The sequence below is a fragment of the Macaca mulatta genome, chromosome 1, assembly GCF_049350105.2.
Source record: "Macaca mulatta isolate MMU2019108-1 chromosome 1, T2T-MMU8v2.0, whole genome shotgun sequence".
NCBI classification, from domain to species: domain Eukaryota; kingdom Metazoa; phylum Chordata; class Mammalia; order Primates; family Cercopithecidae; genus Macaca; species Macaca mulatta.
The window spans coordinates 239,743,080-239,765,194 of NC_133406.1; the positions used below are offsets into that span (position 1 = coordinate 239,743,080).

General features: G+C 65.5%; 2 protein-coding genes across 9 annotated transcripts in view; one reads left to right on the forward strand and one right to left on the reverse strand.

The window, feature by feature from the left end:
- The window catches only part of NOC2L (NOC2 like nucleolar associated transcriptional repressor), a 15,168-nt gene extending 12,230 nt beyond the window's left edge, over window positions 1-2,938 (forward strand). For 3 of the 6 annotated variants that reach the window (XM_077980641.1, XM_077980621.1, XM_015143132.3), the window contains exons 15-19: window positions 568-711; window positions 823-936; window positions 1,479-1,617; window positions 1,980-2,099; window positions 2,355-2,938. In XM_077980641.1, coding sequence (XP_077836767.1) covers window positions 568-711; window positions 823-936; window positions 1,479-1,617; window positions 1,980-2,099; window positions 2,355-2,461 — 624 coding nt within the window. In that variant the 3' untranslated portion in view covers window positions 2,462-2,938. The remainder of the gene's footprint in view (window positions 1-567; window positions 712-822; window positions 937-1,478; window positions 1,618-1,979; window positions 2,100-2,354) is intronic. The other 3 variants (XM_077980647.1, XM_077980630.1, XM_015143643.3) reach the window with 1 other exon arrangement.
- On the reverse strand, window positions 2,571-21,941 carry SAMD11 (sterile alpha motif domain containing 11). 3 transcript variants are annotated; one of them, XM_028841684.2, is made up of 14 exons: window positions 20,905-21,941; window positions 19,781-19,872; window positions 15,517-15,698; window positions 14,791-14,841; window positions 10,922-11,046; window positions 7,959-8,048; window positions 7,685-7,822; window positions 5,838-6,000; window positions 4,884-4,999; window positions 4,661-4,739; window positions 4,079-4,590; window positions 3,746-3,870; window positions 3,338-3,448; window positions 2,571-3,234 (listed from the first exon to the last, which is right to left on the reverse strand). In XM_028841684.2, the coding sequence occupies exons 1-14, from the start codon at window positions 21,419-21,421 to the stop codon at window positions 2,989-2,991; spliced, it is 2,547 nt and encodes an 848-aa protein (XP_028697517.2). In that variant the 5' UTR covers window positions 21,422-21,941; the 3' UTR covers window positions 2,571-2,988. The 3 variants fall into 3 exon arrangements, with proteins under 3 accessions (XP_028697517.2, XP_028697513.2, XP_077836794.1); XM_028841680.2 differs by having other exon boundaries at window positions 7,685-7,825; XM_077980668.1 differs by having other exon boundaries at window positions 7,959-8,073; window positions 10,884-11,046; window positions 20,905-21,689.
- Between the last annotated feature and the right edge of the window lie 174 nt (window positions 21,942-22,115).

A 22,115-nucleotide genomic window follows, 5' to 3' on the forward strand; every position in this document is an offset into this window, starting at 1 on the left:
AGGCAGCTGCAGGAGCCATGCAATGGACACACCAGTGAAACTATTTTATTATTATTATTTTTTGAGGTGGAGTCTCGCTGTGTTGCCCAGGCTGGAGTGTAATGGTGCGATCTCGGCTCACTGCAACCTCCACCTCCTGGGCTCAAGCAATTCACCAGCCTCAGCCTCCGGAGTAGCTGGGTGTACCGGCACCCACCACCACACCCGGCTATTTTTGGTATTTTAGTAGAGACGGGGTTTTGCCATGTTGGTCAGGCTGGTCTTGAACTCCTGACCTCAGGTGATCCACCCACCTCAGCCTCCCAAAGTGCTGGGATTACAGGCGTGAGCCACCGCGCCCGGCATAAAACTTTATTTCCCGAGGTGGCGGCGGGCAGCATTGGCCCAGAGGGTGGGGTGACTCTGCCTCTGCCACCCCAGCCGCAACACCTATGCACTTGAGCCCTGAGATTGAGTTCCCTCCTGGGGTATCCCCGTGGCCGCCACGCGTGGTTCTGCAGGGGACCTGGGCCAGCTGTGCACATGGAGCAGCCCTGGGCTTCGGTGGCTGACCCCTCCCTTCCACAGCTGAAGACCTTCCTCCGGGAGTGCAAGGTGGCCAACTACTGCCGGCAGGTGCAGCAGCTGCTTGGGAAGGTTCAGGAGAACTCGGAGCACATCTGCAGCCGCCGCCAGAGGGTTTCCTTTGGCGTGTCTGACCAGCAGGCAGTGGTTAGTGGAATCGGGGGGTAGTGCCACCTGAGGGCACCTGCCAGGAGTGTAGCTGGGATGTGGGGGTTTGCCCAGGGTAAGGCATGACCCTGAACTGCCCCAACCCCCCAGGAAGCCTGGGAGAAGCTGACCCGGGAAGAGGGGACCCCCCTGACCTGGTACTACAGCCACTGGCGCAAGCTGCGTGACCGGGAGATCCAGCTGGAGATCAGTGGAAAAGAGCGGGTGCGGCTTGGGAGGGGCCTGGGGTGTGGTGTGACTTGCTGGGTTTTCAGATCTAGCTCATGGACTGTGACGTGAGACTTTGCGGCCAGGGTGAGGGTTTGGAAACAGTGCCAGACAGCCGGGGCCATGGTGCTGGGCTGCACTGCCAGGGCAGTGCCCAGATGATTCAACTTGGAGAGGGGGTAGGTGTTGCAGAACTGACCAGAGCCAGGTGTTTCCAGAGAGGGGAAGCCCGGGGCTGCACTGGGTTGGGGAGGCCACACCCCCTCAGGCCTGATGGGCTGGGGGCTCTGGGCAGGTGGAGTGGCTGGACTGACGTTGCCACCCCGGCCGGCAGGTGGGGAGAAGCAGGAAGGGCTCTGCCTTTGACCTTGGACATGGGGTGGGTAACCTGGAGGATGGCTTTGTGCTGACTGGGGAACAGAGAGGGGACTAGAAATTGGCCACACGGTCTTGGTGGTGGGTCTGGCGATGCCTGGCCCAGCTGTGGCCGTCAGCCCCTGCCCTCTCCCACCTGAGCCCCTGGCTCTTTGGCCTTCCAGATGGAAGACCTGAACTTCCCTGAGATCAAACGAAGGAAGGTGGCGGACAGGAAGGATGAGGACAGGAAGGAATTTAAAGACCTCTTTGACCTGAACAGCTCTGAAGAGGACGACGACACTGAGGGCTACTCGGAGAGAGGTGGGGCCTGTGTGGTGCTTCCAGGGGAAGGGTTGGCCTGGAGGGCTCTGCTGGACTTCCCAGAGCCACGAGGGCCATCTGTACCCACCCTGCGGGGCTCACCAGTCCCTGGCCCAGCTGGGGCCAACCTCAGTGTTCCCAGGCTTCTGGTGCTAGTGACCCTCGAAGTAAAGGCCTACTGGGACTGGTAACCCTGTGTCCAGGCCTGTGACCTCCCAGTTCCTCTCCACGTGCTTGAAGTCAGCGGAGGGAAGGGCGGGCATCCAGGCAGGGTTGTGAGCCTGGCCACCCTCCTGCCCCCACTGTGACTTTGCTGGACCCTGTGGGTGGGAGTCACATGGGCTCTGCTCCTTGTTCCTCAGGGATACTGGGGCCCCTGAGCACTCGGCATGGGGTGGAAGAGGACGAGACGCTGGGGCCCCTGGGCACTCGGCATGGAGTGGAAGAGGATGAGGACGACTCGGAGGGTGAATGGTCTTGTGGTGAGGGGGTGTGGCCCTGTGATCCCATCTGGCGGGAGGGCAGAGCATAACCGGGGCGGGGAGGTGGGCCGGGGGCTCGGGGCCAGGCTTTCCCCTCCCTGGGGAGGCCAAATGGTCTATTCTCTCTGGCTCTGGCAGCCAGCAACAGCGGCAGGGCTAAATTAATTAGTGCCGTGATTAATTAGTGATGAGTAACCTCCAAGGCTGGCTTCTTCCTGATAAAGCAGAATGTATGTGGCCTCCATCTCTCCACAGATGGAGACCCAGACGCAGAGGCGGGGCTGGCCCCTGGGGAGCTGCAGCAGCTGGCCCAGGGGCCGGAGGATGAGCTGGAGGCTCTGCAGCTCTCTGAAGAGGACTAAGGCAGCCCATCTGGGGGCCTGCAGGGGCTGCTGTGCTGGTGGCCAGTGTTCCCACCTCTCTGGCAGTCAGGCCCAGAGGCTGGCGTCTGTGCAGCTGGGGGAGGCAGTAGACAGGGGACAGGCTTTATTTATTTTTCAGCATGGAAGACCAAACGGACTGAGAGCTGTGCTGGGCTGGCGTGGCTGCCGAAGCCCCACAGCTCTGGGCTGAAGCCAGCTCCGCTGGGGAGACGATGACCCTGATGTCAGGAGACTAGACCAGTCCTAGTTCCAGGGGGAGGCCTGCAGACCCCTGGCCCCTTCCACCACCTCTGCCCTCCATCTGCAGACCTCGGCTGCACCAGGCTCTACATTCACTCCCCCAAGTCTTTGGAAATTTCCTCCTTTCCTTTGAAGTCACATTTTCCTTCAAAATTTTTTGTTTTGCATCCAAAACCAAAAGAAATAAAGCTGTGGGAGGCAGGGCCATTGTAGTGAGTGGTGGCTCCTGCAGATTTGTGTGGCCCCACCCCGTACCCCCGGCCACCTCAACACAGAGGCTGGGAAGGGTCAGGGGCCCCTGGAAGCAGAGCCAAAGTCCCATTCTCCTGCTTGGGTGAAGCTCGACCAGCAAGGGTGTGGCCCCCTCCATAGGGGGACGTGGCCGTCTTCGGGGACAAGGGCTGCTCTCCTGTGCCGAGTTCTCGCTCCGGGGCCCGCAGGATTGGTGGCTGCAGTGGCAGAGCCACAGGGAAGCTGGCCATGTAGAAGACTCGGCCCAGGCGCCTGGCCACCTGCAGAGAGAGGGCCTGGTGGGGGCTGGCGCACACCCACCCAGAGCTTTCTGCCCAGCTGTGGTCTGGAGATCCTGACCTCACTCCCCCGCACACAGCTCACCTGGGCCCGGATCTTAAGGGCGGGCCCCAGCTTCAGCCCCATGGTGCTCAGCAGGTGCTCCTCCGTCAGCAGTGGCAGGGTCTCTCCGTCGATCCCCTGCTCCCTGAAGACCTGGAAGAGAGGGTGGGTCAGGACCCGGGTGCCTGTTTCATCCTCCAGCCCAGGAAAGCCAAGGAGAACTGTTTGTGCAGCTCACAGAAATTTTTTTAAAAAATGATCTGTTGGGTTTGAGTCGGTGTCAGGCAGAAGACACCTGGCAAAAAAAGGTGGGGTTCATAGTCCTGTCCCTGCCACGCGCTGCTTTTAGGGAGGGAGAGGACGTCGGGGAATAGCCCTACCCCACCATGCTTTCCAGGGAAGTAGTGAGTGTCAGCTCCAGTCCTGCCCCGGGGAATGGCCCCCCCTTACCCGAGTGTACTCTCCGCAGCCAGACAGGCCCCCCACGAAGTTGCAGACATCATCCACGGTCCATTTGCTGACGTCCTCGGGGGCTGGGGCCTCCTCCCCATCCACGGAGAGTCCCCCTACGGCGCCTAAGTTGTGGGGCACGTTACTAGAGCTCTGGCTGGCTTTCCAATACCCGCCCGTCTCCTGACCTTCGTGTGCCCCCATTGCTCAGGTGTGGGATGGGAACCTAAGTGGGATTTTCCTCCCCACGGCCCCTCCTCCCCCAAGACCCTTCCACAGGCGGCCTGGCAGTCCTGTGGCCTCTGGAAGGATCTAGAGTGTGGGGGTGCCCACCTGTGTGAAAGTAGGGGCTGACGGCATAGGGGAAGCCCAGGGGCAGCGGAGGGGGCAGTGTGGACCCTGAGAAAAGCCCCTTCCCCTCGGCGCCGGCCCCTCCAGCTGGAGCTTGGCCCGGAGTGGGCCCCCGGCACCCAGCAGCTGCCGCCTCGGGGTCCTCTCCGTCCGAGTCTTTGGGCGGCTCGTCCTCCGAGCCATCTTGTGCCCAGAGCCTAGCCCCCGTCATCTCTTTGGACTCGCTGGGCCGGGCCGAGGCAGAGCCGGGACCCCCTTTCCGGGGGGCTCGCCGGGCAGAGTCCCGGGACGGGGTGGGGGGTCCGGAGCCCGGGGGCCCCTGGGGGGGCAGGGCCAGCAATGGCGCCGCGCCGTGGTTCAGCACCAGCAGGGCCCCGCGCCGCTGCAGCTCCTCGGCGCCGTCGTTGGGGCGCAGGGCGGCCTCGGGCGCCAGCAGCTGTGGGCGCACGCCCTCCAGCTCCTTCTGCCGCAGGAGGTCGGCGGGCAGCTCCAGCCTGGGCCGGGGGCAGACGCGGGTCAGCCGCCTCCCGGGCTGCGCGGGCCCGCCCGCCTCCCCGCACCTACCGGGCCAGGTTTTGCTTCCGCAGGAGCTCCTGCTGCCGGGCGAACATCTCCGCCTGGGCTGGGGGCAGGAAGCCGTAGCCTGGTGGGGAGGGGACAACGCGGGGTCGGGGGTCCGAGTCCGCCCTTCGCAGCCCCCGACCCCGTCCGTCTCGGTCCGACAGGGGCAGGGACGGGTCCGCGGAACTCCACGCGGATCCCAAGGGACGCGCACCCGCCTCCTCACCTGGGGTCTGGCACAGAGCCGAGGGCACCCCCAGGAAGGGGGGCCTGAGATGGGGGCCCAGGGCGATGTGAGGGGCATTCTGGGGCGACAGCAAGGGGGGCGGCTGCGGCAGCTCCCTGTGGACGGCAGCGCAATGAGCGGCGCCCCCCCCCGCCCCATTCCCGTAAAGGCCCCGGCGCCCCTCCCCCGCCGCCTCCGCTAATTGCCGGCCCCGCGGGCGGTCGATGCGTAGCTCGTTACGGCCCCAGGTCGCGCGCCATCCCCGCCCCCGCCGGCGGCGCCAATTAATCTCGGCGGCGGCGCGGAGGCGCTGACCCGGCGGGCGGCGGCGGCTGCAGCGGTAATTACTGCGCGGGGCGCCGGCCCCGCCTGCTCCCCTCCCCTGCGGACCCGAGCGGCGGGGGAAGCGGGGGCGTCATTAGCCGCAATCCGGGCGGCGGTGGAGGCAGCTGCAGACGCCGGGCTCAGCGGCCGGGCGGGGACTCGGTCTTCAGGCGGCCCCTCCCTTCTCCAGGACCCCCGCCCCCGCCCCCGCCCCGCCCCGTCTTCTGGACCCCAGAAACCCGGGTCTGTGCCGGAGGCCTTGTCTGTGCCGGGAACAGATCCGGCGCCGGCGTCTGAATTTGAGCGCCAGCCAGGATCCCCTCCGTCTCCAGCTCTGAGTCCTCTGGCCAACCCCTCCCGACTGACCCCGGGGTTCCAGCCTTGGAGCTCTCCCCTTCTCTGGCTTCTCCTCCAGGGAACCCCCGGACCGGCCTCAGCCTCTCTCACCCACCCCAGTGGCGCCCTCAACACTGCAGCCCAGAGCGGTGTCACCCCCGAAACGCTCTGCCCGGACCCGAACCTAGACCTGAACACAGTGCTTGGCACACTCGGGGCGCGTGCTGGTGGCTGAGAGCGTGGGGTGCGGGTCGTACCCCAGAAACAAGCAGAGAACGGCAGCCACCCCAGTACCTCTCCGAGAAGGACGGGGCGACAGCTGGGGCGGCGCCCTCCCGGTGCTGAGCCAGGCCCTGCTTCCGGCGCTGACCTGCCGCGGAGGAGGGCAGGTGGGCTTCCAGGCCACTGGGGCCCCTCAGAGCTGAAGCTGCCACCTCCTGCCGGACCCTCAGGAGATCTGGGTGGGGGACAACAGCAGTGACCCCCTGGCTATTCGCCCCCCTTCCCCAGCCCGCGTCCTAGCGTAGAACACGGAGGTGGGGAAGTAACCGCAGCACTCGGCCGCGTTCGGCCCCGGGCCGGTTTCGGGCACGGGGCAGGAGGATGGGCGGCCACAGGGCCGGGGCGGCAGACAAGATTCTGGGCGGGGAAGTGTCGGGAAAGGCTTTTGCCCGAAGGGCAGCCGGGAGCCTGGAGGCCGCTGGCCTGAGGCGGTGAGCCTTGCGGGGAGGGGGCTGTGCAGAGGTCCCGAGGACACAGCGCCTGCGGGGCAGCGAGAGAGTCCAGGAGAGCCAGCCAGGGCTGACCGCCCAGGGCACCCCCCTCCTCGGTGGGAGGCAAGAAAATCTGAGGTCCCCATAGTAGACACGGCCGGCCAGAGCTTGTCACAACGGCAAGGCAGGGCCCGTGCACGCACGCCACACTAGCACAGGGGTCGCCGGCTGCGCAGGGTCACTGTCCCGCGTGGCCACACTCGCCCCGATGCGCACGCAGCGCCCGCGTCTAAGGCGCCGCCTCCCAGGTCTCTCGGCCTCTCCCTCCCGCCCAGGCCCGGGCCTCCCGAGTCCCCGCAGCCCCCACTGTGCAGGCTCCGCCAGCTCCACCGCCGCCTGTTTATAAATTAATTACCCGAAAGCGGAGGTGGGTCCCGCCCCGGGCCGGGTGCCAGCCCGCAGAGCCCAGCCGGCGCGGCCGCCCGCATCGATCCCAGCGGGGCCCAGCGCCCCCGCGCTCGCGGCCGGGGTTATTTACAGCCGGCTCCGCGGCGGGGCGGGGGCGGGGGCGGGGGCGGCGGCGCGGCCTGATTGACAGCGCGCTCCCCGGCGGCCGGCGCCCCCTCCCCCGCGCGGCCAGCAGAGCGGCCCCAGGCAGAGCAGGGAAAGCAATTAAAAAGGAGGATTTTTAAATTATTAACATTTGGTGAATTATTCAGGCTCTTGGTGCCTGAGCTGCCCTGGGGGACGGTGCCTGGTGTGAGGAATCCTGCCTCCTTTCCCGGCGCCCCCACCCACCTCTAGCCCGAAAAGCCAAGCTCCCCTGCCAGGCGGGCAGCTGGGGCCTGGGAGGCTGAGTGCAGCGGGCGGGAGGTCCGACTGCATCCCGGAGTGACCCTGGAGAACGTCATGAGGTGGGGTGGACAGGGTCAGAGCCGACCCGAGGGAAGGGGCAGCCCCTCCAGCTGGAGTCTCTTCAGCACTTGGGGAGTCCTGGTGGCAAAATGCCCGCTGCACCCAGCCCGGCCGTGCTGCTCACTGCCCCTCCCCAGGCTCCCGGGGCCGGCATCTGGCAGGTCAGCGTCCCCAGCTGGAGAGACAACTCACAGGCCACAGGGTCCAGGAGCTCTCCTCCGCGGTGCTGCTGAAATGCCCACCATCCACCCTCACCTGGTCCACCCCAGACTCCATTTCTCCATATACAAAATGTGAGTCACCCATGAGCCTGGGGGCCTGGAGGACATGGAGGTGTGGCCCGCCCCGGGGGGCATGGGGCAGGACGTGTGGCAGAGGGTCCCTCCAGGGACCTGCATCCAGCCTGGCCTTGGTGTCAGCAGAGCCTCACCAACAGGAATGGCCGAGCACAGGTAGGTGGGGAGGTGATGAGGGCTCATTCCTGGGGGGGATCATGCCAGGGTGGGTCCTCACCGTGGCTGGGGAGGCCCAGGTGGTAGAGGCGCTGAGGGTCCTCAAAGGTGCTGGCCTCGCTCAGCGCCGACACGAGCCGACGGTAGTGGTCCTCCGGGGCCATGTTGGGCCCCAGCTCTGGCGGCAGCAGCAGTGCTTCTACTGGGGAGGACCCGGGGTGAGAGGCTTCTCCAGGCACTGCCGGGGAACACCCCCTCTAGAGCCCCTGCTTGAGGTCCAGGGACCCTCGGGGACTGCCCCCTCCCCTGGTGACCTGTAAGAGACACGCTCTTACCTTGGGGGGATTCGCTTCGTGCCCTCTTCTCCGAAGAGCAGTCGCTGCTGATATGGGGGGAGCGGCCCAGCCTCTTGCCCAACAGGTCACCTGCGGGAGGGTAGTGAGTGCCCACCTGCATCTCAAGGAGTGGAAGGGGGACCCAGCCCCTGCTCCAGCTCAGCCTGGACAGCACCCACCATCTCTCAGGGGGCCCTTGGTCCTGGTGAGTACAGGCCTGCCCAGCCCTGGGAGCCCCAGCCTTCAGCGCAGAGGACATCACGCCTGGCTGTGGTGGGGCAGGGGCCCAGGAGAGCCCTGACACTGGCCTTGGTGCTGGTGCATGTGTGCAGAAGAGATCCACAGCAGGCACCCGGCTGCCCCACCCGCCAGCCTAGCTTCTTGTGCAGTTAATGAGCCCCCCATCATCCCCCTGGAGGAGAATAAAAAGCTTTTGATTGGACTGGGCAGCACCTTCCCCTCCTGGACAGGGGTGAGGGCAGGCTGTGCAGGGTCACATGCCAGCGTGGGGTAGGACAAGCCGGGAAGGACCTCACACCTGACCTCTTCCTGCTCTGTGAGTCACTGGCCTGTGGGCCCCCCAGGCCACCTTGAGGCCCTTCCACTCCCAGGCCTCCTACTTGGTCATACCCATCCCTCCCCCTAGAAGGCCCAAGTCCTCCTCTCTGGCCCAGTCCTGCCTGAGCTAGCACCCTAGTGTGGCTGTCACGTCCTGTCCACCTGCCCAGCCAGGGTCTGGGCTCTTGGGGTGCACCTCCCAGTAGCCTCACCCACCTCCTCAGCCAGGAGGCCAGCCCAGCAGGTGGCAGAGGGGAGGCCCAGGCCAGGCCCAGCCCACTCTCCTGAGGTCCTCCCTTGGGTTCTGCTGACCACACCCATTCCAGACCATACCATCCATGTACCCATCTCCGACCTACCCCAAGCTCCTCCCAAGCCCCTGACTCCACGCCCTGGGGGTCTCCCGGGCCAGCCAGTGCCTCCGACTCTGGCCCCTCCTCATCCTCATGAGGCCTCTAGGTGGGTGGGGTGAGGGGCCACCCCCCTGTGACCCAAGACCTCCGTGAGGCCTAGGCAGTGGGGCTCCCAAGCCCGTCCCCCCACAAGCCCTGCTGTCAGCTCCAGGCCTAATTCTTTTTTCTTATTCCCTTAATCTGTCATTTTTATCAGGCTGGGGAAGTGCGGCGGCCACACCGATCAATCCCACATTACAGCTGACAGAGCGGTGCTAATAACTTATTGATCCTGGCCCGGCCACTGTCAGGCCCGGCCCCAGAGACAGGGTCAGTCCCATGGCCTGGTCCAGGGTCCCCGCCTCAGTGACAGATTGGGCGGCTGGGCCCCGTGGGCGGCGGGGGGCACCTGGCCACGCACGGATCCAGGGACATGCCAGAGCTCCGTGGGCTGGGAGGGGTGGGCCAAGGCTGGAGGAGCCTGGCCCTTTTCCGCACCTGCTGCCTGGCCCACCACGCACATGCCCTCAGGGTTAGCAAGGCCTCTCACCTCCTGACCATTAGTTTTCCATTTTACACGTGGAAACTCCCCTTTCCGTTCATGTGGGGGGCTAAGGCCTCCTCATAGCCTGGGGGAGGTGACTGGGTGGGGGAGTCAGGGGGAAGGGGGCCTGCCAGGAGACCGCAGGAAGGCCGATGAGGCCACGCTCGCTCCTCACTCGTGGACCCCAGCGGTCTCACAGAGGCAGATGCAAGACCTGCTCTGAGTCCCTCGCAGTCCAGGGCCCAGGGAGGTGCAGCTCAGCGGGAGGGCCCGGGCTGGGAACAGCATAGATGTGTGGTTCCTGGGGTCACAGGAAGGGAGAAGAGGTGAACACCCCCTCCAAGAGGAAGCTCCAGGGAGCGGGCCAGGCCCTGACACGGAGTGTGTGTGGGAGACCTGGACACGGGTCACAGGACACACGGGCCCTGTAGAGCCTAGGAGCCTGGAAGTGCATGAACACGCCCTGACTCCGTGGGTGAGACCTGCCGGGCAGCCCCCATCACGTGCACCCCACAGGACCGCAGACACACACATGCCTGCACATGCGCATGCGTGTACCTGAGGAGGTCTCCCTGTGTGAGGGCACAGAGGGAGGGCCTGCTGGCTCAGAATATCTCAATCACTGTGGGGCTCCCTCAGCTCTGCCAATCGATGGGGCAATTAGATTTTATCAACCGCCTCTCAGCTGTCCTCCACGCGGCATCAGAAGCTGCCCCCACCCAGTCCCACAAAGGCATTCCCAGGCGCACAGAACGTGGATGGGGGACACAGATGGGGGCGGCCTCCCCCACCCCACCTTCCCAAGAGATGCAGGCCCTGCTGGGAACACCCCTGCCCGGGGTCCACAGGGCCTCAGGGGTGACCCCCTCCTTTCACGGCCTGCCCTGGGGCTGAGGCTCTGCTGTGCCCCTCTCTACAGCAGTGCCCTCTGAGGGGGGCCTGGGTCCCCAAACTGCCCCCTCCCTCTGAGGTCCTGTGCCGGGTTCCCCTTATCCCCCGAAAACTGTGACCAGGCAGCAGCACCTCCCTCAGGCACCGGATCCCTTCCCTCCCAGAACCCCTTCCCTCCCGGATCCCCTTTCCTCCCGGAGCCCTAGGAGGCGGGACCAGTCAGGCGTGCACTGCATGGTTCTGTGGGAGTGAGTGCATTCCTCCAGGGTGTGCATTTCTGAACCTCTGAGGCCACGCCTACGTCTGCTCTGTGAGGAGGGGGTGGCAGGGCCCCGCCACTCCAAGCCCACCCCAGCGGCAGCCACAGCGGAGGCAGCCACAGCGGAGCCACCGCCTCTGCCTCCTGTCTGCCCCGCTGGCTGGGATTAACACAATTACCATCACATGCAGCCCCGGGGGACAGGCCGCTCCTCCTGCCTCTCTGGCTGCCTGCCAAGGCTGCTGGTGCTGAGTGGAGACGCCACTGTCCTCTGGCCCCACAGCCCCGACCCCGCCCTCAGGCCCCCTGTGCTCCTCACCTGCAGGTCCCAGGCCGATCTCCAGGCTGCCTCTCTGGAATTCACAGCGGCTCTGATGCTCGGGCATCACGAGGTGGCGGCTGCGGTGGATGCTGGATATGAGGGTGGGAAGGTTGCCGTCCTGGCTGCAGAACGAGAGCGGGAAAGGCTGACCCCGTGGGCAGCTGCGAGAGGCTGGAGCCCAGCCTGGGCACAGGGAGTGCCTAGCTCTGCGTGTGATCGTGGGGACGACCTCTGAGTGCCGCGTGGCTGTGCCCACACCTCGGCATGTGGCCTGTGATGCCACTGTGTGCACACCCACGGAGCAAGCCAAAGCGACACAGAACCTGGCACTGGGACCCCACTGCTGCCCCAGGGAGCGTCTGTGTGGAGCACCAGCGGCTCTGCCTTCACGCCCTCCGGAGGGAATCGCACTGTTACCTCACTCCCTGCCTCAAAGGGGGTCGAGGGGCCCACCCGGCAGAGGGACCCCGCACGGGAAGAGGCTGGTCTGCACAGGGGCAGTCGCAGGACAGGCCCCAGGAGAGGACAAGCCACATGCGAGCTGCCAGCCCCTTGGTCATGAATTTCGGTGAAAACTTGCAACCATTCCCTGACCCCCGGTTTCTGCACACGAGGAAACTGAGGCCCAGAGCACAGTCCTGTGGCTGATGCACGCACACAGAGCACCAGCAGACACATGCAGCTTGCACCAGGCACCAGGGCTGTGTGCTCCGACCTCCCACTGTCCCCCAAGCAGGTGTGGGCTTGGAATCAACATGCATTTAACTCTTTTGTTCCCTCGTTTCTCCTCTTCTTGCTAATTCAGCCGAATCCCACATCCACAGAGTTCCAGAGAGCAATGGGAGGATCTGTGTGGAGCACGGCTCTCCACCCCTTCCCGGTTCCGTGAGCCTCTCCCCAGGTCAGCAGAGAAGGGGCTCAGGGTCCAGGCGCCGCTCCCCAAGCAGCATTCCTGCAGCGCAGCCCCTGCCCACCTGTAACGGAGCAGCCTCCCGGCGCAGTGACCTGGGAGCCAACCCTAAACCTCGTTAAATAGCCCCCAGCCCCCCTGACCTGGGCTGGCTGGAGCTGGGCTAATCCAGGGCTGCCCCTAAGCCGAGCACCAAAGACTCCCAGGCTGGGCTCTCAAGCCTTCCAGGAGACCCAGATGCTGGCTCTCTCCCCACCCCCACCGGCCCCCAGTGGGAACGCAAGCCCCCCCCAGGCACACAGGAGGGCAGCTGGGTGGGAGTAAGTACTTTATGGGATTAATCGGCAGCGAGTCTCATCCCTTCCATGATCCTAATCGATGCGGGGGTGTCAGGAGAGGACTGCTGGCCTCAGCATGGGGTGTGGGCCGAGGGCTGGCCTGGCAGCAGCCACAGCTGCCGTGGAGTTCTCCCCAGGGGTCCCCCCTCTGGTGTCCCCGGGACGCCTGCAGGAGGAGAACTAGCTTCCCAGAGACTCCAGAGGGTGGGGGCTGGCTGTGAGCGCTGAGCCTGGCGCCCAGAAGGAAAGTGAGGGAGGGCCTGACAGCTGGGTGGAGGGGCTGTGGCTGGGCAGGGGCACCTGGTGGGGAACCGGGTGCCACCCGCCTTCCCCACTCCTGGTCTCTACCTTGGAGTTTACTCCCGAGGCTCTGACACAGCCTGGCCTGGCCCAGCCCCTGATAACCTGTTCTGGTCACTTGGCCACTCAGTGAACCAATTATGCCAGTTTTATGTAAAGAAACACGCCCTGGACGTGCCAGAGCGGAGACGCAGGAACCTGGCCCGGGGCACATCATGGTCCTCGAACCACAGAATGCCCTCTGCACCCTCCTTCGCACAAGGGACAAAGTCCCTGAGGGTCTCTGTGGTGGGGCCGGGCCGCAGGTCAGGAGGTGGGGAAGCTGGGAGACGCAGTCAGGGCCAGGGCAGGAGGTGCAGGAAGGAGAGAGTGAGGGGGAGGCCAGAGCCTGGCAGGTGTGACCCCAGTTCCCCAGGCAGGGGCCTCCCGCCACCGCCCCTCAGTGATGACCACACAGTCCAGCCCTTGCCCATTTTTCCACCAGCTCAGGGGCCCAGGAGAGAGTGGCCAAGCCCCCGCCTGCAAACAATGGCTTGAGGAGCATCTGCCAGCCCTGGTTCCTGAGGCAGAGGAGGATGGCCTGGGGCTCTTCGGGCTCCAAAAGGCAGGTGGTCACTGCAGAGCCAGCCAGACAGAGGAACAGGGATGGAAGGACAGACGGACAGATGGGTGGAGACCAATGGATGGGAGCAAATGAACACACAGATGGAGGTGGCCTGGCCTCAGAGGCACCTGTGGGAGCCCGCACAGGTTCTGTGGGAGCCCGCAAAGGCAGACGGACCCAGGGACAGGCCGAAAGAAACACAGACACGGCCTGGGGCCAGTGTGGCCGCTGGGTTCAGGGACCACCACCCACTCTGACCAGACACCAGGGTCAGGTCCACAGACGGGGGCTTTAGTCCACTCAGACGTGCTGCGCTTTCTCCTTCGGGGACCCCAGCACGCCCTCCACTCTGACCGAAATCTCGCCCTTGGGAGATTCAAAAACTCATTCTAGCCCCTTCTAGGGCCCATGCAGGATGGAAGACCTGGCGTCTTCCTAGGGCACCCCAGGCTGCCAGCCGTCAGTGCTGCTGAGGGTCACTGCATTCCCGAGGCCAGGTGGACAGAGGAGGGGCTGCAGGCAGGAGGAGCCGTTACTGGAGCGGGGGGAACCGCGGCTGGTTTCCCTGCAGGCCTCACTGACAAATTTATCTGTAGTGTCCCAAGTAAAAGGCTCATAAAATGTCATCAATGTTCATGACAGTTCATAAAAATGATCAGTTGAGCTGGCAACCCCAAAATGAGGTGGAAATAAGTTTAAAGATGTTTTTATTGTAATTCGGCTCTGAGATTCAGACATCCTCAGAGACATAAATAACACATCTGGCGTGGAGCCAGGACCTGCAGGTCCCCTGGGCCCTCACGGCTCTGGCCCCGGGAAGCTGGCTTTGCGGCGGACACCCCCTTCCTGCCTTGCTGCCCTGGAAGCCGCAGGGTAAGACCTGACCCCACTGACAGAATCCACAGCTGGGCTCTGTTCACAGACTGACCACCCGCTTCCCCCTGGAGCCAGGAACTCGGGTCCCCCAACTGCCTTGACCTCTTCCCTGGGGCTCTTCATTTTCATCTCCTTCCCACATCCTGGAATCGCACCCGCTACTGTCCTGCTTCCACAGCCTGAATCCAATCCCCCGTCTGCCAGGAGGGCCTCCGGAGGGACCTTCTCCAAACGCACACCTGGTCATTGCCCCGCACAAGAACTTCCAGGGGCTCCCTGCCTAGAGGACAGCGCCCACAGGCCCAGCATCCACGAGCCTTCAGCATCCAACTGAGCCACAGCTGCCAGGTTCACTCCTCCTCCCTCCTACACGGCCTTCCCTGTTCCTCCACTCTCTGCAGACATCCCCTCGCCTTAGTGAGCTCCTACACATCTTCAAGGCCCCACTCACACACCATTCTCACCTCCTGGTGGGTCTGTAGCAGGGTGGGAAGGGGGAGGTGACAGCCTCATTTTTGGGCTCAAATGGCCAGTCTCACATGGGAGGAAGTGCACGCCAACTCTAGGGCCGGGCTACCCAGAACTCACACCTGTGCTGCTGCCGACATCTACCTCTGACTGGGCCTGGGGTCCCTCAGTCTCAACTGGGTGCGACACTGTCTGCCTCCCGGGCTGGGGGACAACCTTGCAGCACACGTCAAACCTGGCAGACGCTCAGCCAGCATCATCTCACGCTGTCTGAGACGGGGGACAGCAGCCAGCAGGCCACAGGCAGGGGTGGGAGGGAGGGAGGGAGGGGAGTCACGGCCCCCTCTTACACGCACAGCACGGCTCCTACCTGCAGGACGTCTCTCGGAAAGAGATGTTCAGGTCCCAGTGGGTGTGGACTCTGCAGGAAGGGAAGCAGAAGGTCCATGTTGCTCTGGAGGCCCCTGACCCCAGCCTCAGGACAGCAGACCTGTCTCGGGTCAGTGCCCTGCTGGGCCACAGCCCTGGGCAGTGAACGAGGGCGGCTGCTGTGCCCAGCACCATCTGCTGCTGGCTCAACGTGCTGGGGTCTCCTGCCAGGAGAGGCCCATGGACCAGTTCCTGCCTCAGCAGACACAGACGTCAGGAGACAGAACCGAGGCCCCTTCTCCCTCCGTCTTGTTGTACTCAGAGGAGCCCTGGCGTTCTACAGCAGGTAGGGGCCGAGGCTGCTTCCGCACAGTCAGTCATGAGCCTGAATGGAGCTCCTTGTTGCTGGAGCTGCTCTGGCCAGACTGGGACCCGGTCAGCAGGGGTAGCTGGAGCGTCGGCCCAGGCAGGTGTAGACCTCTGGGTCCCAACTGCTACCAACCTGCCTCCTGCAAGTGAGCGCCGCAGAGCAGAGGTGGGAGGGGACACCAGACGGGGCAGATGAAGAAACAGCTCCTGCCAGTGACCCACACAGGACCCCAAAAAGACTAGCATCCGAGGGAAGTGTGGGAGGCCAGTGTGGACGCTCTCATCTGAGCAGCTGAAGGCCGGAAGCTCCAACCCCATCTGAGCCTTGTGCCTTCCTGTCCGGCCCTGGTCCAAGTACCTTCTCTTCATGATACGGATGTGCGGGCCATCCTCCTGCTTCAAGCCTGGCCGCCGCCCACAGGTGGGACCACTCCCGTCGCTGTCACCATCGCTGGCAGAGAAGCTGGGAGTCCGCTCCTTCTTCAGGCTCCGGGCAGCAGGCAGGGCGACTGTCCTCTTGTCTGCCAGCCGCCCCCGGTTCTGGTGGGGCAGGAGGACAGGAAGGTGAGGCTGGACCGGGCTGTTGCGTCTCCCGGGGGTCTGCCCTGGCCTCTCACCCCAGGCCCAGCCCCAGGCACAGCGGAGGTGCCCTCGGAGCAGCCATCCTCCCTCCACCCACCTCCAGGATGGGCCTGGGGCCAGCAGGAGCCACAGCTGGCCAGAGACCCAGAGGAGAGCTGAGAGATGAGGCCTCAGTTGGGCATCCCCCTACAGACGACGCCCACTGGCTCAGCCCTCCTCTGCCCACCCCACCACAGCCCTTGAGAATGCTGGAGGGCCCTGGCCAACTCCAGGGCGAGTCGGGGCCCCCGTCCCGGGCTTGTGTGCCCCTCACTCCCAGCTCCCTTCTTAGGGCCCCCGCGTGTCTCCTGGGATCTGTTTGTGGCCTGGGGCTGGTTCTAGTGGGCGTGCACTCAAGTGCACATGTTACCTCCGTGTATCTGGCTGCCAGTCCCACCCATATTTTGTGAACCTTCTGCCCCACCACACCCTGCCACCGACGCCAATGTTGACAAGCGAATGCCCTTTTCTGTTTCATCAGCGCCACGCACAGCCCAGCTCAGGGGCAGCTGCAGCCGGGCGCAAGGCAACTGGCAACTGTCTGAGCTGAACCCTCACAGACTGCAGGCCTGGGGCTCACAGGTCACCAGACGAGGAGCCCTGACCAGCCCAGGTCCTCTGTTCCACCAGCCCTGCCTGGCATCTTTCACATGGCTTCTTCTTCCCATCTCCCTTGCACCCATGGAACGAGCGTGTGGAGCGGTGGGTGCCTCGGGTGGGAGCACAGACGTGCCCGGTGTGGTCCCTGCAGAGCACAGCTGAGCCCCAAGCTCACGCACACACGCGGCGGACACGCTTGTACCACCCTGCACAGCACGCTCACTCTGGCCCAGCCCCAGGCACTTCCGGACTCCTCCAGTGTTTTTAGGTCCTGCCACCCCCAGGGGAAAAAGGAAAGTTATTGATGATTTTCCAGTGGGCGGGAGGCTTTTTAAAATGTAGTAACAGGCTGCTGGCTTCAGGAGGTGGCAGAGCCCTTGAGAGCATCTAACGGACTCCCTCTCCTCCGTTCAGTCACCGGGGCCTCCTTGGACTTCCTCCCTCCCAATGCCAAAACGCAGCCTGGAGCTTGGGGATGAAGGTGTTAGGAGGGTGTCCTCCTCAGACCTAGAACCACCATCACCTTCAAACACACAGCCCCAGCACCAGCTCAGTTTGGACAGTGCCCCCTCCTCAAGGGTCTGGAAGCTGGAGCATCCCCCAACCCAGGCGGAAGCCCCCGTCCCCCTCACCGGCCACTGGGCCTGCGCTGAGTCCCCTCCTTTCTCTCCACAACAGCTCAGTGGGAAAACCCAGCACTGCTGGGCAGGGGGTGGGGCATGGGGTCCAAGGCCCCTGCTGAGACCCTGCCCTGGCCCCGGGCTGCCCCCAACACCAATGACCACAGCGTGCGGCCAAGGCCGTAGGTGCAGTGCCTGTCTGCCCAGGCCTCCGCGTGTCAGCTGGAGCTCGGGGCTCACTTCAGCAGCCACAGCCTGTCCGGAGTGTGCTGTGCTGGAAAGTCTCAGCTCTGCCTTTCTGTAGCCCAAGCACCAGGGCTTAGGGGCTCTGACAGCCTCTCCTCTCCCACCTCCATTCTTCTTTTTTTCTTTTTGAGACGGAGTCTCGCTCTGTCGCCCAGGCTGGAGTGCAGTGGTGCGATCTCGGCTCACTGCAAGCTCCGCCCCCCGGGTTCCCGCCATTCTCCTGCCTCAGTCTCCTGAGTAGCTGGGACTACAGGCATCACCACCTCGCCCGGCTAGTTTTTTGTATTTTTAGTAGAGACGGGGTTTCACCGTGTTAGCCAGGATGGTCTCGATCTCCTGACCTCATGATCCGCCCGCCTCTGCCTCCCGAAGTGCTGAGATTACAGGCGTGAGCCACCGCGCCCGGCCTCCCACCTCCTTTCTTTTGAGAAGAAGACACAATGCTTTTCTCTCTGCTTCTTGTCTGTGGAATGGGAAGAGAGGGAAGCAAGGACCAGAACACTGCCCTTTGGAAGGAGGCCAGGGCCGGCTGGCTGGGAATGGAGCCCAGGCTGTATGCCAGCCTCAGCCCCGTGATGCACAGAGTCGGGCGTGGGGACACACTGGCACCCCAGCCACACCCCAAGGCACCTGGAGGGCAGGTCTGGGGTGGCTGATGGGGGTGCTGAGGAGCAGGACAGCTTCCCTGGCACCCGCCCTGCCCAAGGACAGAACATACCTCCTCCACACTACAGACCTCGGCCAGCCCACCCCAGTTCCACAGCACACAGATCTGAAAACTCAGCCTCTGACAGCACCTCCTCTTGGGAGGTGCTTGGCCTGCAGGGCCCCTGTGCAGGGTCCCCAAGGCACATACATACTCATATTCTGCCCTGGAGTTTCCGTGACCATGAGGTACACATACCCGTGGACCTGGCATGCGGCTTGGGGGAGACAGCCTCTGAGTGAGAAACGTGGGGGTTGGAAAGAAGGGGCCCCTGGAGCTGCTTCCTAGGGGAATGGTGTGGGACAGGCCTGGGAGGGACTGGCAGAGGCAGGCCTGGATCTGAGCCATCCCTCATGCAGGGCAGGAACCTGGGAGCCCCAGGTGGGGGGGCATCTCCTGGCTGTGGCCCTGGGTTGGGAAGAGATGCACGTCCACTGAAGCAGTGTCAGAAGAGACTGATGCTGGGCTCAGGCTGCCTGCTCCCCGCTCCTGTGGGAAGCCTCAAGGGGGCCGCTCCCATCCAGAGACCCAAGGCTAGCCAGTGGGCTGCCCAGAGGAGCCCTCTCCAGCACCAGCTGCTTGAAAGGAGGGAACTGGGCCTCTTGCCCTGGGTAGGTCTGTGACAGCAGGCAGGGGGCTGCCAGCTGTCTGCACACTTGCCTGGGAACTCTGTGAGCTGCCTGCCTGTGCGTGCAGATCCGTGTCGGACTGTGTGTCAGGTGGGCACGTGGGTGAAGTGCAGCTGTGTCCCCTTCCCCTGCCCAAATGCTGTATGTCTGAGGGACCAGCTGTCTTCACAGGTTGTCTGCAGCCTCCCAGCGCCCAGGCTACCAAGCACTCGCGGCTACCAAGCACTCGAAGCTCACAGGCCCCTGGGGTATCCCCTCCCCCATCCTCTCAGGCCCGAAGCAGGCAAGCAGAGGCCGCCACTCAGGCCCACTTTGCACCTGTGCCTCTCCTACCCCTTCCTGGAAGAAGGGGCTCCCGCGTGCACCAGGAATTGCAGCCCCTACCCCCAGCAGCCATGGCCCTAGTTGGCTCCAAATTGGTCCTTCCCAACAGGCAATCTTCGTTTTCACATCAATCCTCCAACCCTTGCTGCCCAACTAGGGGGCTGGAGGCTGGAGGCTGGAGGCTGGGTGGGGGGTGCAGGTGCCTCCCTGAGCAGAAGGGAGCTCCCAGCATCCCAGTCTCTCCTGCCTGCTCCCTCAGTGAGGGTGTCCATAGCTGTCTACCCTGGGTTGGGGCCTTGAACTAGCCTCCGGCTCCAGTTCTCTGGACACCAAAGGTCCACACTGGAAAGACAGTCCCTGGCTAGCCTCTGTGTCCCTAAGACACACTTTGACATCCCGGCCCTTGCACCCTGGCCTTCAGCACCCCAGAGACAAGTCACTCACACCCAAGCCTGTAGCTCCCCAAAATGCTGTCATACCCAGAATCACATCTCACCAGCTGGGCCAGAGAACACAGTGACCCCCAAAATGTGACAGGGCACAGTGCCAGGCCCACGTTGAATTACTCCTCCCAGAGAGAAGACCCTGACCCAGGACTCGAGGAGAAGCAGCTCCAAGGCACCCAAGGGGAGGCTCTAGGACAGGCACGAACCCCCTGTCTCCACACTGGGAGGGGGCTCGGGTGCCCAACGACTCCTCCCCCTGTCCAGGTACAAGGGCTGGGAGAACACGAAGTAAAGCCCCTTCCCTCCGCCCTGCGAAGGCTCCCTCCAGCACACCCACAGGGGTGAAGTGAGGACTCTCGATCCTGAAAACCGCAGGGACAAGCTCCGCAGGGGGAGTAACTCCCAGCCCCAACCGAGCCCCGCATCTCACCACGGGGGAGGATATTCGGCAGCCCGGGCAGTCGCAGATCGGAGGATGCACCTGCAGGATCCCCTTGGACATAAGCGTCTTCAGACTCTTCCCTGCGAGCAGAGGCGAGGCAGACCCTGTGAGAGCGCGGCACGCTTCTGGGCGCAGTCGGCGGCAGGGCCAGTCCCCTCTTCCCGTCTTCTGGGCGAAATACCCCCGACCCCCCACACCCACCTCGGCCTGACTTCCCAGCCCGCTTCCCGCCCCACCCTCGCGAACGCGGCAGGGATCTGCTGGGCTCTGCAACTCCAGCCCGGGAGCAGCGCCCTCCCCCGACGAAGGGCCTGGGCGTCCCCACCCGGCGCCCCTCCTCCCGCGCTCCACCCTTTCCCCGGTCCCGAGGGAGCCGCAGGCCGGGCCCAGAAAGGCTGCGTCCCGGAGCGGTGAGCGGCGCCGTCGGGACCCTCGGCCTGCGCGGTAGGAGGCGGCGGCCACCGCGGAGCCACGCACCACTCAGGTCCCGAACTTTTTAACTCCTCGCGGCGCCTGGCGCTCACCTCGCCCCGTGTCCCGGCTCAGGCGCCCCCGCGTCGCACCCTTGGGGCCAGGCGCCCGCAGGCGCCAAAACAGGCCGCGCGTCCTGGCACCGCCGCTCGGGCTCCGCGCGCGCCCCCGCCCCGCCCCGCAGCCTCCCGCGCCGCGCGCTCGCACCCCGCCGCACGTGCGCCCCTCCACGCCCCCCAGCCCGGGGCTCCGCGCCCTCCCAACCCGCCTCCTGCCGGCTCTCTCGAGTTCCCGTAAACTTGTTTTGGGCCTTCAGGCCCAGGAGCCTTGCGGCCCGCGAGCCCCAAGCGCTGTGGCCCAAGCTGGAGGGAGGTGCAGCGGGGGGGCGCTCTGCCCGGGTCCACCGAGGCCTCCGCGCGCGGCGGGTGTGTCCCCGCACAGCCCTGGAGCTGCAGCGCCCCCTCGGCCGAGCCGGAGGCCCCCGGGTGTCAGAGTCGGGTAGGGGGTGGGGTCGGGGCCCGCAGGTCCCCGGGGAGCGAAGGGAGGGACGGCGGCGGCCTGCGCCCCCACGGGTGTCAGAGTCGGGTTGGGGTGGGGTCGGGGCCCGCGGGTCCAGGCAGCGAAGGGAGGGGCGGCGGCACCTTTGTGGCGGATGCTGCGCTTCCAGTCCTTGGCCGTCTCGCGGCCGCTGACGAACTGGAACTCGTTGGGCGTGAGCCACTCGCCGCGGTGGCGGATGGACGGGCCCTTGCTGCCCTGGCAGAGTTTGCGCACGTAGAGCAGCGCGCGGTTGGCGCCGCACTCCACCTCGATGCACGGCTCGCCGTTGTCCAGCAGCGGCTGGAAATCCGGGGCCGCGGCCGCGGTGGCCGAGAAGCGCTCGAGGGCCAGCGGGTCCCTGGGCAGGTGCAAGTGCGGGGCGGCGTCGTGCAGGCTGAGGTAGGCGCGCGGGGGGCGGAGCGGCGGGGCCAGCAGAGCCTCGTAGCCGGCGGCCGAGGCGGGCAAAGAGGCGGCCGGGGGGAGGGCCGCCGCCGCGGGCAGTGGCGCCAGGTAGCCCGGCAGCGGCGGCAGCGGCAGCGCGGCCAGGGTCGGGTGGAACGTGGCCAGAGCCAGGGCCAGGTCCTCGCGGCCCGGGAACTCCTTCTTGACCGCCGGCATGGCGTCCCGGTGGCTTCGCAGTCCCGCTCTCCGCCGGCGGCAGCAACTTACTCCGGCCCGGGCGGAGTTGGGTCGCGGGGGCCGGGGAGGCGCCTGGCCGCGCGCCCACCCCGTCCGCTACTGCGCCCCGGCGCCTGCAGCCGCCGCCTCCGCGCCGCCCGCCAGGCCTCCCCGGACTGCTGCCCAGACGGCCGGCGGGGCCTCGGCGGCCCGAGACATGGAGCTGCCGGAGCCGCTACCGATCCCGGATCAACTCGCCGAGCGCCGCAGCTCCCGGGCCTTGGGGCTCCGCGGGGCGTCCGGAGTCCCGCGCCCCGGCCACCTGCGCCCGCGCCCGGGGAAGACCCGCGCCCGGCTCGCCGACCCACCCTCCAGGCCGAGCCCGGCAGCCAGGAGCCGCGGAGTCCCCGCCCCGCCCGGGGGTCCCAAGCCCCCGCCCCGCCGCCCGGGCCGCGTCAGCCGTGCACCCGCGTCCACTGGCGCGCGCCCGCCCGGCGGGGACTTGGGAGACTCCGCCGCCGCCGCCGCCGCCACAACTTGGCCCATTTAAACGGCCCCGGCGCGGCGGGCGGCGCGGGCTCCCGCGGGGGGTGCGTGACGGCCGACTCGGGGCATCCGGCGGCGGCAGCGGGACAGGGCTGCGGCCCCCGGCGCTATCCCGAGTACCGAGTCACTGGGAGCGGCTGGAATCCGG

Coding starts and splice junctions, on each gene's coding strand:
- SAMD11 (XM_077980668.1), bottom strand. CDS start 21,421: ATGCCGGCGGTCAAGAAGGAGTTCCCGGGCCGCGAGGACCTGGCCCTG. Junction 7,823..7,958: donor ACGAAGCGAATCCCCCCAAG/GTAAGAGCGTGT, acceptor CCTCCCCAGTAG/AAGCACTGCTGCTGCCGCCA. Junction 3,235..3,337: donor CCCTTAAGATCCGGGCCCAG/GTGAGCTGTGTG, acceptor CTCTCTCTGCAG/GTGGCCAGGCGCCTGGGCCG.